This window comes from Sparus aurata, chromosome 12, assembly GCF_900880675.1.
Source record: "Sparus aurata chromosome 12, fSpaAur1.1, whole genome shotgun sequence".
NCBI classification, from domain to species: domain Eukaryota; kingdom Metazoa; phylum Chordata; class Actinopteri; order Spariformes; family Sparidae; genus Sparus; species Sparus aurata.
Window position 1 is genome coordinate 21742785 of NC_044198.1, and position 19616 is coordinate 21762400.

Below are 19616 nucleotides of genomic sequence, written 5' to 3' on the forward strand. Positions count from 1 at the left end.
ATCACGTGCACATTCATCCTGTCCTTAAAGTACTGAAATATCTCTCATGTTCTCTTAGTTCAACACCAGATACTGTTAAATATTAAACACATTTCATTTGTGCTGAACAGGTCTTTTGCCAATAACAACTTGCCCGTTCCAATGTTCTCCTATAAATTAAAGTATGTGCATGAAGCTCTTGAACAGCTAAGTTGTTGTTGGACCCCCTTATTCCATGAAATGTCCCTTTAGTCAGCATGCTGAGTTACTGCTAAGTGCGTTGGGGTTAAAGTGCTACAGCTGTTGTCTGTAATACCTCCAACAGACGGATACCCGCTGCTGGAAAAACCTATTTCGCCAACATTATTTGCCTTTTATGGCATCTCTGAACAGTCGTCTATAATTACATCCTAATTATCCACAATAATAGGACATAATCTAGCATAGCTAAGGTTAGCAGCAACACATTGGCAAGGGAAATGTCAGCGTATTAAGAATCATGTCTAAAAGTCTACCAGTGTAGAGAAAAATTATGGTTCGTAACAATATCTGATGTCTGTGTCCTTCCTTTTCTGTGTGTAGTATTTTTAGCAGATTAAATGACCTTTCCAAAAGTTTTTTTTTTCGTCTGGAGGCTTAGAAAACACAAAGGTATCCAGGCATTTTAAAGATGGACTCTCTGTGCTTGTTTTTTTAATGTGTTCCTATAAACTCATTCTCCTCCAGGGTTGTTTTTTGGGACACGTCACTGGCAGAAGAAACTGTCTGTCATAATATACTGCAGTTTTGTCTAGATTTGGAATAGCTAATGCGTTGCTTAACTTTATCTCCTGTTTGTCATGACAACCAATGTGTGCTTACAAGAAGTAGGACACATTTTGACATGCTGGAGTTTTATTTGTAAATTACATAATGTGATTCTTCAGGACAAACGTCCAAACCAGGAGGCCTTACAGACTGCAGAGCAAACCTTTGTTCATGTGTTTATATTATACTTTGCTGACCCTGAGAGCTGTGCGTGTTTACGTCTGTGTGTGGGTGTGCATGTGTTTCTAAGGGAGAGGGATTATATGATGGTGAAAGCATTTAAACTGCCTTTAATATACCGTTATCAATAACACACAATATTGAATATCCTGTAAAACTCTTACTTCTTGTGTATAGGTGGTAATACTTATATGCATGTCATTGAAAAGGAGACAGGTCACTTCCTGTTCCCTGATTGGAGTGAGCTCAACTCGTCTGTTTTAGTCACAATGTTTTGGAAGCACAATAATTCCTTGGAAAAGGTCTACAAGACTGTTGGCATTAGAAGGCACCACTAAGTGCCCCTGACACATCTCCATGACCTTGCTTGTGCAGCATGGTTTTGTTCTGCCCTCTACACAGCTTCAGGCCTCATGAGTTTTTGCTTCCACCATGCGTGAGTAAATTGAAAGGTTTCTTTTTTGTTGATTTTAAATGTGTTTATTGTTATTATCTTTGACTTTGTTGTGCTGACGATCCTAAGTCTGCACAGGGTGTTTTATTTTGAAATTAACTTGCTCTAGGCCAGTCTTGTGTCTGCCTTCCTGCCTGGCTGGAATTGCTCTTCGCAGCATGATTTGATTTCTGTCCATCAAAAATATAATCTGCGTGTTTTCTCCTTACAGCAGAGCTGATAGCCGCTTCTGGGCAGCTTCTAAAACACCTTTCATGAGCCAGGTGGACCCAAGAGCATTGTCCAGGATGGCTGCATTCAGCTCCAGCAGCCATGCAGCCAGATCATAACACAGACATACTCTGTAAAACCTGGATCCAAGTATATGATCATTATAGATTATTCTGCAGTTTGTTTAACTTTATTTCCCTTTTTTACATTTCATGAGAAAAAATTGTCTTCAAGTTCCTAGAGCCAATGATGACATCTTCAAATGTCTTGTATTGTCTGAACAACACTACAAATAAGAGGGCCAAGAGGAAAATCTTCTTCTACTTTTTCAGATCCATCCATCCAGTCGATGAATCAGTTAATAGTTGTAGCTCTATTCCCAACACCAGAGGAATGCCTTTCTCTGCATTACAGGCCTTAGATACACGCACATCAGCATCAACAGCTGCTAAACTGTAGCATTGCCATAAAGATGGAAAATGAGTTTCAAACGTTAGAGCAAGTGTTGACTGATATCTGGCTTGCAGAACAGGGAAGACATTCTTTTATTTTAGCACAGGCAGAGTCTAGTAAATCCCCCCCTTTTTTTACCTTCCTTAAATTAAAAAAACATTTATTCATATTTAACGGGCAACCAATAACCTTTCAGAATTGAGTGACTCATTCTTTTGAGTGTGAGTGTGCTGATGACCGCAAATGGAAATATTGGTTAGCTGCTTAGAGAAAGCGACAAGAACAGCAGGGTTTTTTTCCTGCAAAGAACATTAGCCATTTCGTCTCACTCATTTCTAAACACGAAGAATTCCTTAGAACCAATGCCATACAGCAAGCCACATGAATATGTCTCACATGCTTAAGATCACAATACCTGTGATTATACATAGAGTCATTGTCCCTTGTGTGGTTTCCTTGCCTCTGACTTACTTGTTCTATTTATGACATAGCAGACAGTCATTCTCTCAGCTCTGGATGTCTTCAAGATAAGGATTAAACAAGAACTCTGACTGATCACTGGAAAATAGCTACTGAGTGTAGCTTCAGAACTATTATTTAAAGGCTTTTTTGACAGCAAAGTGAGTTGTGATACACGTACGGTGACATGAGGGCAGCGCTTGAAAATTGGACTTTGACTCTACAACAGAGGATAACGAGTGATCCTGCTGTGAAGAGGCAACAGTGAGTGGTGCTTTGACCCTGCTAGAGGAAAGTGTAGAAGTCTGCAGTATATCTGCAGAATACAGGAAAAGATGAACAGTCGTGTGGGGACGACTGTGTAGTCTAGAAAAGCCAATGCCAGGGTTTTGGATTTGAAATTAGCAGCTAAAAAAGAAAGGGATAATTCAGTTTGGAGACTACATCTGGATGAGCTGAAGGAACTGGAGACTCAAGGGAAGCGCTGCAGATTAGACAAAAGACTGAAGATTGAAAAAGAATTTGGGCACTGTTATTGTTGATGAGGAAGCGTCTGATGAACAGATGGTTATATGCAAACATACTGATTGTGTTAAGCCTTTGTGGCAGATTTTACACAAGAGTCAGCTAACTAAGACTAGAAACCACCATAGTCTTCCATCCCTGGGTACAAAAGATTTCCCTAGAGAAAAAATGTCTTCATCCTGGGAATAAGTCTAAGGGGGCTGGCAGATATTGTTGATATTGATACAGGATTGGAGTGGGAGTGAGAGTTAAATATCATGAGCACAATAATCATTAAAAAAGTGGTGAAATGTTATAACATGGGAGAGAAGAAGTTGCAGAGAGGACTCCATGAGAGGCAATAATCAGAGTTTATAGACACTGATAATTAGATATGGGGTAAGATCATCAGTGTTGGGAAAGTTCACTTTCTACATGAACTAGTTCAAAGTTCAGTTCACAAATGTTAAAATGAACTAGTTCAGTTCATAGTTCATAATTCAAAATTTTGAACCAAGTTCACAGTTCCAAAAATGAACTAGTTCATAGTTCTTTTTTTTTTTTCCGTATGTTGCTGCGAGCTATTATTTTTCTAAATTATTGCCACAGCCCATTTAGAACCACAGACAGCAATTGTTCTATCAGTTTTAACACTAAAAACTGCAGCTCTCCCACAATATACTGCAAAGAAGGTTGTCCAGCTGCGGCTGGGAGATGAAGACAACGGAGCCGCTACTGTATACCGTTAATGTGATTTGGGTGGTAGAGGATCTGTTTTGGTCGCTGTTGCCGTGTCTTTTGATTTTTCATTCACTCGCACAGACCTTGAAAGGCTCGTCAGGTGCTTTAGTACAATGTGCCGTTTCAGGTTCGCTGTTGACGTTGTTGATGTATGGAGTTGCTTCTTGAAACCCGGCGGGCAAAGTTTACACAAAATTGTCAGATTTTTCCCACCTGGATCATGACTGACCTTTTCATAAAATAGTTTTAAGTAATCATACATATCATCATTAATCATAGATGGCGTATTAATGGTGGAGGCACAGTCTGAGGTAGTGATGCTGCCTTCATTTGTTTTTGCCTCCATGCTTCACATGTTGATGACGCATGCGGCGGTGCAACTCTGCGGTGGCTGGTATTGCCAGTGTTATGTCCGTCCATGACAAATTAATCTGTGTTCGTTTGGTAATGCCTCACTGCATGTTTGGTATGCAGCTGTTTCTGTCTGAACTAGTTAAGTTTCTTTTTGACCGAAAGTAAAGCGAGTTGCGTGCACAAAACTCTCGTCCAGCGTCCTTTTCATACACAACAGCCAGATTGGGTGTTTTTTCGCTATCTGTTCACAATGTGTTTTAGCCGGTTTTCGCCTGGAAGGCTCTGTGGAAATCTGGCACTGTCTTGAACGAAGTTAAACTGTGAGAACGCGCCGTTCACAAACGCCAGAATGAACGCGTTCACAATAACGTTCATCAGGCAGAAATACAGTACGTTCAGTTCACGTTCGCCCAAAATATGAACGAGTTTATGAACGATCGTTCATTGAACGCGTTCAGGCACAACACTGAAGATCATTATACCAAAATGGTGATCATTCAAAATAATTTCAATTATTTAACTATTAACTTGATTACTGTGTCTTTAAATGTAATTTAAATCCACAGCATGAGCAGACTTATTAGCATGAGCATAGAAGTTGTTTCCTCCCAACTGCGACAAACATCTTCTCTTGAGTGGAATCCAGACATGTTTTTGTATATCACTGGCAGCAATACTAGACAAATAAGCCTCCATCCACTGAGCAGACTCTATGTGTTGTCTCACAGCTGTGTGTTTGTATGTGTGTGTGTGTTTGTGTGTGTATGATACCCTTTGGTTTTGTAATTGTTATCCTTGTCAAACAGAAGAGCATGCTGGGATGTGAGGATGGGGCCCCTACTGTGAAGGTGAATGCATGTTCTTTAATACATGTGCACTTTTTTATACTGGGGTTGCTTCCACTTTAACTCATGGGTGTCTGTCATAATTAGTGTGTTTCATTACAAGACAAAGCCAGGCCAGGCTGGTCCACCATGTTGGTTCAGGGGAGGTCCACTGTTTGTAAGGTAATTAGAGTGCTTATGGTTCACCCGGGTAACTGAGGTCAGACTAATCTATGTCTAAATTTCAGGGGCGCCTCTGTAAAATGATATGGATCAGTGGCAAAATGAAATAACCTTTAGGTGAAAAAAAGGCACAGGTGGCAAAACAATCAGATTGTCTGTGATGTCCTGCTCATTCTGGACAAGTAAGGACCAAGCTGGTATTGTGTGCTTGTGGAGGCATTTGACTGCCAATTCTGCTCATTGATATTCTTGTGGAAATCATTTAATGAATGCCTTTGGAATATCTTTCCCTCTTGTTCTCTCTCTCATGAATATGAATGAAATCCACATGTGTTTTGAATTTGTTTGCAAATCTGTGTGAAGTACACAAGCAACTAACAAGCTCACGCAGGAATGTATTCTTAGCTGTTGTTATTAAAGGTGCTCAGGGCCCTGTGGTTCATCCCTCAGCATGGTTTTGTTTTGTACACTGAATATTTTAACGAGCTTCATTTCTAATAACCATGCGACAGTAGGAAAATTCATGTCATGATTATCCTGGCAAAATGATTGCAATTCAGAAATGATCCCTATATTCACCAAAATATACTTAAAACTCTTCAAAACATCACTGGAATCACTTCAACATCATGTTGAGAGAGGAGCCTGTTGAGATGCAGGCTCCTCTTTGTGGCAATTCAAAATAAATCAGGGAATCAATAAAGAACTGTACAGTATCCAGTTTTTTCAAGTCCTTCATGTGAGGATATTCACAATTATCATGATTAATGGCTACTCTGATAATGGAAATTCACTATGATCAATTTATCCAGAGTGTTTTTGTACCAATCCATGATAAAATATTCAATCTCTAATTATTGCTCCATGCTTGATTTTTGGATAGCAGCTATTCTATTAAATACTACAACAACAAAAACATTCATATAATGCTTTTTAACTATCCCCTAGTGTATCATTGTGCAGAGTGCTTTAGATCTGAGGCGTTTCTGCTGTTCAAATAGTGTGAGAGGAGCTGAGGTGGACTGTTAAATAGCTTTTTGGAAATCAATGCCAGATATTGATTCAGACAGCTGTTTAAATATAGACAAAGCTCTTTGGAAAGAATTGTATCCTTTTCGATTTAAGTGTCAGCGCGTTCTAGCAGAGGCTGGAGCTCACTCACACTCTATGTACACACCGCATTTATAAAAAGAAAAAAAAGTGTGGCTTCTTTAAGAGATAACTTGGCCCCGGCCATGGGAAAACATTAAAATTTCACCCCAAGCAACTTCCACATTCTGGAAAGGTGTGTTTGGACTGCAAGCTGCACTGCTTAATTACTGACTTTTTGCCACAACATGTCAAACTGATAAAAACCTCTTTAAAGTACGCAACAGTTTGACTGCAGTGCATTAATTTGGACCATGACATTACAAACCAGGCAGTAAGAAAACAAATGTCAAAAAGTTTTTATTTATATTATTGTACACATTCAAATATTTTGAAAGCTAGATGGTTAGATGGTTACATAGAGCTTTACATCTGGTATATAATGAGAATGTTATTTCCATGTATCAGCATCAGTGTCTAGCTCTTGAGACCCTCCATATCAAAGACCTGACAGATTTTCACCCCCCCAGACTATAAGTCACGTAGTTGGTTTGAGGTTATTTTATTGCTTCAGTGCATTGACCTTCAGCTTCGTATCCATCACACAGAGTCCTTACTAGGCATGTTGTTTTAACTCGTAGACAGGTCATATCATTACCATCTCAGTTCTGGGCGTCTGCCTTTCCCGGTCTGCCTGTTTTCATGCCCATGTGTCAAAATAAAAAAGGTTATCAAAGGGACAACATCAAATTAAATCAATTTGTGTAAATGGAAAATGGCAGATAATACTCTAATCGTGTTTTAAAAGTCCTTTAATCTGCAAAGTAACCAAATATCACTTAACTTTTCAACTTGTTTATTTAATAGTATCATGAGATAGGGTACAACAAAGTAGAATATTATAGGGCTAATAAGAATTTCTCTGAATGATTTAATAAAAAGCAACTTTAACAACACAGATCCAGTTTCTTTGGGATGTTGTCGCGTCTTTCATGATCTCCTGGAGACGGACATGGATGTTTGTTTTCTCATGATTGTTCAACTAACCGTGATTATTTTGCTTAGCTGGATGTTTGCTATAAGTGCCTTCTGTCCTCATGGGGATGTTATTGTGAAATGAAATATTGGGTCGCACAGGAAACCATCCTCAGATAATCTCTGTCAGGGTGTCCAAGCCGTAGCCACTACCACTCACAAAACAACACAACATATGGTGAAATGTAATTTACTTATACAAATTGAAAGACAGCTGTGGAAATAACATGCCAGTTTGACATCCTCACATGCATTTTACAGCCTAAAATAAAAACATGCAGTATTTCCCTGCTCAATATATATCCTACAGTTATAAAACATTTCAAGGTGGTCAAGTAATTAGCTTTGGCAAACTACCATACAGAATATAAATAACAAAAATACTAAAGAGTTTATGAAAGAGACCAAGAGTCTACAGCTATGCTAGAAGCCACATGAGGCTGTAAAGTGGGTCTTTGAGCAAAATGCTAACGTGGGAATGCCAACCTGCTTAGGATGACAATCCTCACATGCTAATATTGAACATCTATAAGGTATACCATATTAACCATCTTTTTTTAGCTGGTTAGCATACTAATCAGCACTAAATACATACTACAGCCGAAGCTCTAAATGTGTTAAGGTTTTACAGCTACACCCCCTAAATTGGGGGTCAAAACATACAAAAACACAGACATAGTATATTTATATGCATCCAGAGAAACTGACTAAATGCACAACACGTGGCTAGTTGTGACCTTATGGAGGGCCTCCCGAGTGTTCTTCTTCTACATTAAACACACCTGCAGAAGCTGCAGCATTGAGTGTCACCAAAGACTTGAAATGAGATTGTTGCAGGTTAAAAGGGGGCCTCAAGTGCAGTGAGGGAGGCTCTCATAGCCCCTCTTTAGGTAGTAAATATTCAGTTGTGTGAGTGAATAAGTACTTGGCTGCTCCGTATATCCTGTACTCATCAAAACGACCGTAAAAGCAGTCAAGTGTGGATGGTAGGCCCATTAGATTGCAGTAGTGCAGAGTCAGTGATTTACTTTGTTTTACCAGGATCATATTTCCGTGATGATGTTATTGCAAAGAGCGTGACCTTGTTATAGATGGGTCATGAGATTCAAAAATAGAATTGGAAGTAGGAAATGGAAAATCGAACTAATGAGATGAGAATGTGAAATTAAGGGGTTGTTGTTTTTTTTAACATATTTCCCTTTTTGTTCCAGGACTCTAATGGGCCGTATAAGAGGAAGATCTCAGAAATCAATCAAAAAATCTGTCAGTTTAATGATCTTCAGATAACCTTGTCTGCGATTCTTACTCTTCCCACAAATTATTACCTTATGTATCACATGTAGGCAGATATGGAAATTGTGTGTCACATTATCCTGTCTAACATAAATGCAGTTCTGGATATTATCCCGATATCATCCACATATTCTTAAAACGTTATAAATGAAAACTAAAATTGCACTAAAACATACTGGAATCACTTCAATCTTACATTTTGTGAGGGAACAAATCATTTTTAGTTTAAAACAAACAATCTTAAATTAGATTAAATTAATATTATAAATCATAAGGTCTTCCTGCTCAAATAGAGGATAAATAAATGGTGGTAACCTCATCTCTCTGTCATTCTTTAGATTGGAATCCGTAGTATTTACACACATCCGGGTTAACTTGTTTTTGTGGGGGGTACATTAGTATTCAGGCTGACAGAGCTGCTAGTATAAACTGTAGACTGTTGTTTTTTTCCAATGGGTACCCTGGTTCAGTGCAGATTAGTCATACACCGTTATGGAATATAGATAGATTAATTAAATCAATTGTGTGTGAATGATGATGAGCAGAGGAGGGAGAGCTTTCATTATGTGAAATTACCAGACAGGCCCATAGGATTACTCCCATCATCATAACTCCTGAATAAAACCTCCACAACATTACAGAGTCACCTTCTCTCAGTATCAATTTAAAGGTGATTGTAACTGCACTGTATTGCCTTGACTTTATGGTGTAACTGGACTTTTTTCAACCACTTCTTGTTTGAGAATCACACCTGGTAGCACTTTTTCCTTAGTAATGAATGCAAGCGAGGGACTGTTTTTTACCTCATGATGATTTGACTCACACTGATTCAAAAATATTACAACAATATGTGTTCAAGGAGACGGCATGACTAAAACTTGACACAGATGAGGAAAGAAATGATGCAACATAGGGAAGTTTAAACAAAAACTCTGTTGTTTGTTGTCTCATCAAGTTGTTTTCTCTCACTTTAATGAAATTCAGTGGAAAATAAAGGATCCGTACAAGTGAGAATGAAAGACAGAAGAACAGTATTTGGTCAATACTGAGGGATTCAGGAGGGAAAGTTTAAAGAGAACCAGGAAACACCACACAGTCAGCAGAGCCAACCCGATGGGGGATTTTAATCGTAATTCAGAGGAGTGTCATCAGACATGAACGAACATGCAACAGCAGGCCAGACGCAGAAATGAGACCTGCAGATAGCAGTCAGTGTGTGTGTCTGTGTGTGTTGTCTGGCCACATAAATCCTCATGAAGATGTTTCTCACATTAACAAGCACAATCGTAAAAGCAGACCGAGTCGCTGGATCACAATAAACTCTGTAGAACCTTACGAGTGTAACGTGTCAAACATTGTGCACATTGTTTGGGGATGTGGGACCCATTATGTGATTGTTGAAGTATTTTGGATGTGTGTCCATTTTATGTTTTACAGAAAGAAGTGTTGCAAGGGTTTCAAGTTTGTGCTGGGCCAGTGCATTCCTGAAGGTAGGGAAAACATGTTTGGATGTCTGTCTTGTGTATTAGTGATTATTTTGGAATTCCCTCCTATCATGTCCCATAAGCTCTTCAGTCCATCAACAGACTTCACTTCTCTTTCTCTTGTTTACACCTCACTGAGTGTTTCCAACATGTAACAGACATGTTGCCTGGATTTTTTAAATTTAAAAACAAATCTGAAATGCCTCATTTATTTCTTCAGACTATGATGTGTGTACTGGCGCCCCCTGTGAGCAACAGTGTACTGACCATTTTGGTCGGGTTGTGTGCACCTGCTACCCCGGCTACCGCTACGACCGTGAGCGCCACAGAAACCGAGAGAAGCCTTACTGTTTGGGTGAGACTTTGCACAATAGCACATCAATATAGTTCCTCTTTGAAAACAAGGAGATGCTTTACATTCTCAGTTTTGTAACAGGTGAGAGTGTCAGAAGCCCTCACTGTGGCTTGTACCAGTCTGTAAGAAGACACATGCACTCTTTACTGTAGATTTAACAAAACCCTTTGTGAAAATAGTCTTTCTTCCAGCAATTTTGCATAACAGGAAGTCATACATATTTTCACAATCTCTAGCATGGATTGGTCTGGGGAAAAGTGGGCTTGGCAAAGGGCCTTAAAAAGTCCTGCTCCAGTCAGATGGAATAAACTGCAGCAGAATGCGAAAGTGCATTGCCTGATTTCTTTAGCTCATTTTGAAATTTTTGTTAAGTCCCCCAAAGTGCAATGTGCAAGTACACTGCAATGAGTGATCAAGTGTGATAAAGATGAAGTAGATCATTTAAGGCTTAATCTTTTATTCCATGCTCATTGTTCTTTGTTATTGTTAGTTGAGTTTCTACATTATTGTGTGTTAATGTTTTGTGTAAAATGTAGCATAAAGGTTGAAATAATTCATTAAAATGTATCATATATGTATGGTTATTCATTTTTAAATTTATCATCGATGCAGAGGTTTTGGTAACAGTAGGTTGCAGGTCTGCAGATTTAAATATTAATTCTCATGCTAATGGTTTCAAAATTATTATATATTATAACCTAAATTATATTTCTTTAATTTGCTTCCTGTCTGCTTGTCACTGCAACATACAGACATCGACGAATGTGCAGACAAAAACATGACTGCATGTTCTCAGATCTGCAGTAACTCTGTGGGGAGCTACAGGTGTGAGTGTGAGAAAGGCTATTTCCTGGAAGAAGATGGGAAAACATGCACCAAGGGGGAGAGAGGTGAGAGTAGTATTTTTACTCAGACACTTTCTCTTTATTCAAGGGCACATCTGACTGTGATGTGGGGTACTGCAAACACAGACACCTGGTAATCATTACACATCCCAGCTCCTTGTGCATGTCAGAACAGCTCTGTCTCTCAAACATACTGCTGCCCCTGTGACTCCGGGTCTTTTCTGATTTGCTGAATGCTTTTTGAGGAAAACGTTACAAAATGTTCAGGCGATAATAAACTCTCTTTTTTCCCCCCCAGATTCAGTTGCCAATGAAGCGGTCAGGGGCTGTAGATTTGCTACTTCCTCCCATGAGTTTATCTTCCATTACCTACTATAACATTTCAGGAGAGGCTGGAGAGTGAGAAGCTGGATAGTGAGAAAGTATTGCGCATGTAGTCATGGTTCTGCGTTATGTCCTGCTGCTTTGTAACGTACTGGGAATGTTGTGTCCTAACGTATTAATTCATCCATAAAATGTATGTATTCATAGAGAAGGACCCGTTCTAATGCAGAAACAAAACAAGGAGACCTGAAGAGCTCTGTGCTTTTCATGTTGTTCTTTCTCTTTACAGGATTGTGTAGCTGTATTGCTTAAACCTAATTGTTAAATTGTGGTTTCCGAAAGAGTGGTTAGTTCTTGACACACCATCTTTTTGTCAAATTTTCAGATTGTTGCATTGTTTTACCTCCAGCAGAGCCAGTAGGGAGCCATTGTTTCTACACTAGTATTCCTCGAGGTTCAGACACATTAACTAGACCCCCCTCAGTCTAAGCAAGGTTTTAAGTGACCCACAAGATTAAGGTCTCACTAATGACGGTGTTTCCAAGATGTCAGCACTGTTTAAGTCCCCTGAACAGACAGTTAGCTCATCCAGTTTGCAGCAAACCATTAAACTTTCACCAGACTTTCACTGTGTGACTGTATTTTTGGTTGTTGACTTAGGATGTTACAGAAAGAGTTCAATAATCAATCAACTTTACAAATCACCATTAAGTTTCTCTTGGGGGGGATCTCTTAAAGGATTTTTATTATTACTGTATGTTTTTTCTTTTTCTGAAAAAACCATTGTCCTGATACAATCTGTGACAGAAACATTTTCTCCCAGCAGTGCATCTCTTTGAGAAGTCTGACAATGTGATGACTGCTGGAACTTGCTCAGCCACGTGTGACGATTTCCTCCAGATTAAGACATCTGTCCTGCAGCTTAAACAGAAGGTAAGGGGTCAGAAAAAAATAACAAAAATGCACATTTCTGTTAAATCCTATGTATGATTCCAATTTACCTGGAAGGCTACACTATTGTTTCATCTGAAATCGTAATACCGTTTTCTATTATTCTGTGGTTGACCACAGAAATGCCTCAGTGAGCATTAGACACACCTTCTCGACCGAGCTGAATGTAAATATCTGCAGAACTGCTCTGTTTCTTTATCACCACATAAATATCTTGCTTTATCTCTAAGGAGGCCACACCTGACAGTATTTCAGAAACAACAGTTGGCAGATTTTTACGGCAGCCTTGAGGTTTATTGTGGCATTTAATTCTCTAATAAAAAATGTCTGAAAAAACTTCCTTTACTGTAGTGGTAGATTTCTTCTGTAAGTGGGGAATTGCTGGGTAATTTGTGTGAAACTCAACAGTGGGGTTATATTTCCCTCTGTGTAATCACAGGCGTCTGAACCTATCCGAGCACGAGTCTGTCAACAGTGGCACTCAACACCCTCGACATTATTATATATTGCTTCCAGCTGTGTGGTCTTGGTGCTCCTACTCAATATGAGTCTTTTTTAAAAAATATAATAAATTACAAAAACAAAGTTAAAATACTTAATGTGGTCACTGTGTATTATCACAGTATATGAGGAAACATATACTCCTTTTTATTCATATCACGGGGAGGTTAGTGTATGATCTTGGGATCACAGTGTGGTTCAAACACCTGCGCCCAAGGTCACAAGCTACAGTCCTGCATAATGCTCACTGATCAGCAGGTGAACTATGACCTTGCTCAGTGTGTGTGTGTCTGTGTATGTGTGTGTGGACATATGCTTCTATGTCCATGCGCATGAATTCTGATCTGTAGGCCCTTGCAGCAAAGCAAGGTCTTTGACGTGTTTCCCTCTGGGATTGTCAGATCCACATGATGTTATACAGAGATCAAAGATACATTTTCTCAAGGATGCCACTTAGCATCCCGAACAGGAACTCTCCCGGTATCGCTGAATAATGCAGAGGGGTTGCTTGGCCCTCCATCTGTCTGGGGTACAGCTTGTAGCATGGTGCAGATGAAGGATCAGCTTTCATCTTAGGCAGGGTATATCCTTTTATCATAATTTTAATTCAAGTAGTGTGTAATGTTCCTGTCCTGACAGACAGTGCAAGACTATGAATCATTGCATATAAAGCCATTTCAGGAATGAAAACATTGTGTAGTTACACATTTGGATGTTTGACAAAAACACTTTGATCCCGTGAGAGAATGTGTATTTTTGTTGGCCATGTGTTTCATTTAATGTCATTCATCCTATTTTTGTAGTTGCCTCTCATTGACCTGTAAATTCTGCATCCTAATTCAAGATGGCCTTGCTGTCAAACAGTGCTGATGTCCCTGAGCAGATGACCAGGGAGAAAACACTGATGTCGTCCATATTTTTACCAGGGCCTCCAGGTCTCCCTGGACCACCAGGTAAAACACATGAAGCTAAAAATAATAAAAGAGTCCGACTCATAAGAAACTTGCCTGCATCCAGCAGGGATTCTGTGAAGCATTAAAGACAAAGCACAGCTGAGACGGATTTGAATGTCATTAGTTTTGCAGGTGTTTGGTCATAAACCAAAGTCTTGCACAAGATAAAGGTTCAACATAGTGATGGCAAAAAGTCAAAAGATCGTAAAAGTTATCCCCCTCCATCACAAGATAGAAACAAATAGCTATAACAGATTTCACGGTAGTTTATCAATTGGTTGTCAAGACATTGCACTCACAAATAAATGAGATCATGATAGTGATTAAGATTACATATGTGCCAGGTTATCATTAAAAAGTTTCACAAAATAAGTGTCAAGTATGACCTACTGGTGGCAGGAGTAGTAAAACCATACTTTTTTTGTGTGTGACCTCTTTAATGATCAGTTGTCTTTAGTTCACTAATATCAGTTTGTATTCTTTTAGGAGATCCAGGATCAGCAGGCCCTCCAGGACTTATTGGACTGATGGGACCTGCTGGGCCTCCCGGTCCCAGGGGTTTTATGGGACCCATTGGACCCACACCTGACCTGTCCCACATCAAACGAGGCCCTCGAGGACCTGTGGTCAGTTAGTATATACCTTTTCCCAGTTGATATAAATCATTGTGTTTTAATCAAAATTGGCCACACAGTTTTTATTGCATTTTGTATTTAATATTTTCCTCATATACAGAACGATAGGCTTCTGAATCAGCAAGTAAGAATGTGTGTGTTCTGACTGCGATCTTCCCTGCTCTGAGTAATGCTTGGATACACTACATAAGTCTCTTACGTCCAGCTTTGTTTTCTGTTGGTTCAGTGCCACACTTCTGCTTTGTGTTAGACTGCAGAATGACTTAATTAATCTGGATGACGGCACTGAATGCCTAAGACTATGTTGCAGTGTGTGTGTCGGATTCCTGTTAACTTGACAAAATCTTTCAGAAAATATAGTATCAATTTTGTCTACAAATCACTGATTTTAAGTAAGGAAAATATCCCCCAAAAACCCCTTTTAGAGGGAAAAAAATGGATAAAAACTCATCGAGAGGGGATTAATCCTTCTGCCAGGATGTCAGACATGCAATAGATGTCAAGTGTACAGAACACATCAACAGAATATATAGGTTACAATGACAAAAATTTCAGACACGGCCCAGGAGAGCTGTGATTGATTTATTCAGAGAGCAACCTTAGAGAAACCCACACTTTTGCAGGGTGAAAAAGGATGACACATGGTCGCAGCAATAACAACAGAGAAGTCTGAATCCATTTACAGCTTATGTTGTTTTCTTTGGCTCGCTGTGTCTTTGTGCAGTCTCAGTCTTGCCTGCGAGTGTGAACTCTCCGTGTTAAAGTGTGGGCTCTGAATCAAGAATGTGCAGGATGTGGCCAGAGACATATTTCTAGTTTTTAAAGCTTCAGTATTTATGCAATCTCATTATTGATAAATCAGACCGCCAACACTCGCAATCAGTCATAACACGAGCTGCATGATGCCAAACCCAGAACTCTGGGACCTTGTTTTTACAGTAAAAAGTGATCTACTGCTTTTTGTGTGTGACAGTTAGATGTATGTTCTTATTCACAGCTCTTTATATTTACGACTTGTTAATCCATTTAATCAGTGCACATGTCGGTGAGGGAGTTGTCTCTCTCCACACACATAAACCTGAATAGATTCTGAGCACAGCTATGAGGTTTGGCCACCAGGTCACATGTGTTTGACTGTGTGTCAGAGTTTCAGAGATGATGAATGTGGTATAGTGTGTGACTCAAAGGCTTGGTACTGATCTGAATATTGGCCCGACGTTCTATGCAACGTCTTCACACCTCTTTAATGGCGATTATCCCAGGAAAGAGATCAAAGCACTCTCTGCCATCGAGCTGATGTCACTCAGAAATGGCTTGGAGGCAGACGTGAGGTTAATCTCGGATAATTGTTGTTTCTGGAACACGACGAAGATATCTGTTTTGAATTTGAAAAGATTCTGAATACATTGATTTTCTGTGAAAAGAGTCAACTGAGCATTAAAGCTATAATGTACAGGTTTTTATTTAAGAAAAAAAACAATAACAAAAATAATCCCTCTGATTTATCATTTATGACCCACTAGTTGTCTGAGGTTGTGTCTCTGTCTGTAGAGATCCTACCCCGTGCCTGTATTTTATTATATTCTTAGTATTTTGCTGTGATAAGGATGTTTCTTAGTCCCCAGTCAATAACAGCATGAGGTCTTGACTTTATAAAAAGATTACAACCAGCTCACATCGCTGTCTTGTCTCTGTGAGCTGTAGGTGATGGTTGAACTACACAGACGCTCAGAACAGAGAGGTTAATCGCAGTGAGGAAGAAGCCTGTAATGCTGAAATCACACAAAATCCAGAAGTGCTGCACCTCCCTACATGCACCATGAAACAATCAGAAAATAACATTTTATTTCACTGATTCACTGCTTTGTTCACACTAACGCTGCTCCCTCTTTTCACTGAATGTGTAGCTAACTTGACCACACCTGCTCGTTCAGTCTAGTAGAGCCAAGGAGAAGGGTCCAACTATGGACGATTTGTGTCCAAACAACAAGTGACAATGGCAGCATATTATGCCTTAATCACATTTCTGTTTGGATGCAAGCTGCAACACATACAGATCCCATGTATATTTACATTTATGGGCTTTATCATTTCCAGTCCTGCTGACTTGTATGTCTTTGGCATGTGAAAGAAATCTGACATAAATATGTAAACATGATTCAAACAGATATGAAATTCAGGTGTTTTTCTCATTTAACAGGGGCCCCCAGGAGCACCAGGAAAAGATGGCTCAAAGGTGAGGGCGAATGTGGTTTTGTCACCTAATCCAGTTTTACACATAACTTTATAACAACAGGCATCTGCTCTGGTGAAGAGCTTCTTTTTCCAGAGTGTAGAACAGACGTCCATCCAGCGTACTGCGCCTCAGGCTAAGGAGTCACTCTTGTTGGCAGCTGAGTTTGACTCTTGGCTCACTCATCAGGGCCTCTCTCAAAAGAAAGATAACAGAGTCGAAAAGTACCAACGAAATACGTTTAACTCACCTGCCAACACCATGTCTGTCAAGAGATATTTCTCAATAGCTAAACTGTTTCTCAACTTCACCAGATTTATACAGGGTGAAAACCACAAGGCAAGTCCCAGGGTTCTTGTAAATCCTCAGCCTGGCAGATGATGCGGTCAATGCAAGCTGCTACAGGTTGAGAGGGGAAAATCAATGGGCTAAACAGCAATATCAAAGATCTTATTAGATAGACCAAACGAGCATGATTTGGTGGAATAGCTTCTCAATATAACCACATTCAGAGTATTGTATTCTGGTGTCTGTGAAGGCTTGTTTGGGCTCAGTTAATTGCCAATGGTACAAGAGCAATTTTAGCCAAACATGGTCAATTTTGTGGTTACATAATGAGACGTGAGATTACACAATCTATCAGATGATCTCTGTTCCTTTTAGAGTAATATAACCTCACCTCATTTCACTCACCTGCAAAGACATGTCTCCTGTAAACTGAGTCAGAAAGGAGCCGAGGCCGACAGCTAGTCAGTTCAAGTAGCAGCACAGTAACTTCTGTCTGACCACTGTGAACATACCTCCAGGCTATTGCAAGGTAGCAACCGTCTTTCAAAAGGATAACTGGAGTGTTTTATCTTTGCTGTGCCTCCATGTGAAAGCCTAGGGCGAAGTGTTAAACAAGAGGCTCCAGCAGATGGTTAAGCTTCAGATTAAGGAGGCACAATGCAGATTTCACCCTTGTTACAGTGAGATTTGCGTTTGCATATTTCACATTTCTTTTGTATTAAACCAGATTTGCTCATGCCGTCTGTCCCATTTTGTGATATTCCTGAAAAGATGATCAAAGAGCAGCTGAGGTCATAAAAATGGCATCTTTACTGTTTGCAGATGATGTTGTTTTTGCCATCAGATGTGTGCAGTCTGCTTCAGAGCAGTTGTGAATGAGTTTACTCTCATTCAGATGGGGATCAGACTCTTGACTCAAGCTGAGAAGTTAACTGTTAAATGAAGCTGAAATATGAATATCATGTGAGAGTGTGTCAACATTGTGTTGATTTGACAGCAGTTTGTGCAGTGAGAGTGGTGTGGCTGAAGCTCTGTGATCCATTGGGATGTCAGAACTTTAGAAATGTATAACTTTTGTATTAAAATTCTAAAGTTAGTTCTTCTTTAGTTCCACTGAAAAATAGATGGATGTCAACACTTTCAAAATTCACAAAATATTTTATCTAAACAGATGTTCTGCTTCAATCCATATTTTTTGGCATTTAGCTTTGCAAAAAACCACATATATTTTTCTTTGTGGGCAAAAAGCTGTTATCTTTCTTGTTGCCGCACACAAAATGAGACACACACTTATATTGACAGGGCGGTCTAGCAGCAGTCTAACATCAGAGACATAGATTACATTTATACAACCGCAATGACAAAATGATCATGTTATGTATCTGCATTCACGTCATGCTCGGAGCTCCATCAAGATGTCATCACTTTTCTTACCAACAACGACTGTAAAGATGTCAAAGAAATCAGCAGTTTGGGAGCATTTTGAGATTGCTTGTGATGAATCACATCATTCAATTATTTGTTTGTTTTTTGTAAGGTTGTCCACATCCTAAAATATGGCAACAGACATTTGGCGCAGCACAGAACTTTTGAATGTTTAATTTAGAGCATGACTTGTTGGTGGTTATTTTGTTCTTTGTCCTGTTCTTTGGTCGATATTGATTGAATGAGCGGTCATCTGAGTCACTCTGACTAAGAGAAATGTGAGGTGTAAAAACTGAGGTCTGGCTCTTGGATCTCGTTATACGCATAACACTGTTTGCTTAGCTTGTGGATCGCGTATGGAACAACTTAGGTGCATCTGCTTTATTATTATTGACATAGCACGTTGGCATTCTTTCAGTACAGCTGGGATGTTTGTGTGGATAGATTGGAGGGTGATGGTAATCTGTGTCTGAGAGTTACAAATCCAAACCATCTGCCAAAACACTCACAGCCCCGGTGTGACCCTGAGCCTGGCTAACAACCACAGTAGTCAGGTCGATGCATGTGTGTGAGTGTGTGTGTGCGTGCATGCGCTACTGCAGGTCAACAGGCCGACATGATACCTCACACGTTATCCTACATGTACAGTGCGTTAACTGTTATTTGAACAGCACAAACTTTTCTTAGGGCAGTTTCAGGAACAGTTTGGGAAATACACCTTTGCCATCCTGTTTCTTATCTGATGTGTGACACGTCTTTCTACTGTTTCCTGTTTTGTGGCACATTGGCGATGTCCAACGTTGACGTCGGACATCGCCAAACAGTAGAAAGCAACATGGAGGCGAGTGACAATGTTGCTGCGCTTGCTCCTCAACATCTTTCATTTCAGTCTCTCCTTGAAAACTCAACGCCGTCATGTCTTTTAACTTCAGTGCTTTTTATAGCATTGTGCCTGAAAAGGGCCAAAAATGTGCATATTAACACAGATGTTTCCGTCACTGCCAATCAGTCATTTAACCGGCAAACTAATGCCATTCCTATCAAGACAAAAGCCAAA

General features: G+C 39.6%; 1 protein-coding gene across 2 annotated transcripts in view; it reads left to right on the forward strand.

The window, feature by feature from the left end:
* The window catches only part of ccbe1 (collagen and calcium binding EGF domains 1), a 36452-nt gene that overhangs the window by 15165 nt on the left and 1671 nt on the right, over window positions 1-19616 (forward strand). The window contains exons 3-9 of one of the 2 annotated variants that reach the window (XM_030436763.1): window positions 10003-10055; window positions 10270-10404; window positions 11157-11294; window positions 12397-12506; window positions 13870-13978; window positions 14465-14604; window positions 16814-16849. In XM_030436763.1, coding sequence (XP_030292623.1) covers window positions 10003-10055; window positions 10270-10404; window positions 11157-11294; window positions 12397-12506; window positions 13870-13978; window positions 14465-14604; window positions 16814-16849 — 721 coding nt within the window. The remainder of the gene's footprint in view (window positions 1-10002; window positions 10056-10269; window positions 10405-11156; window positions 11295-12396; window positions 12507-13869; window positions 13979-14464; window positions 14605-16813; window positions 16850-19616) is intronic. The other variant, XM_030436764.1, reaches the window with a different exon arrangement.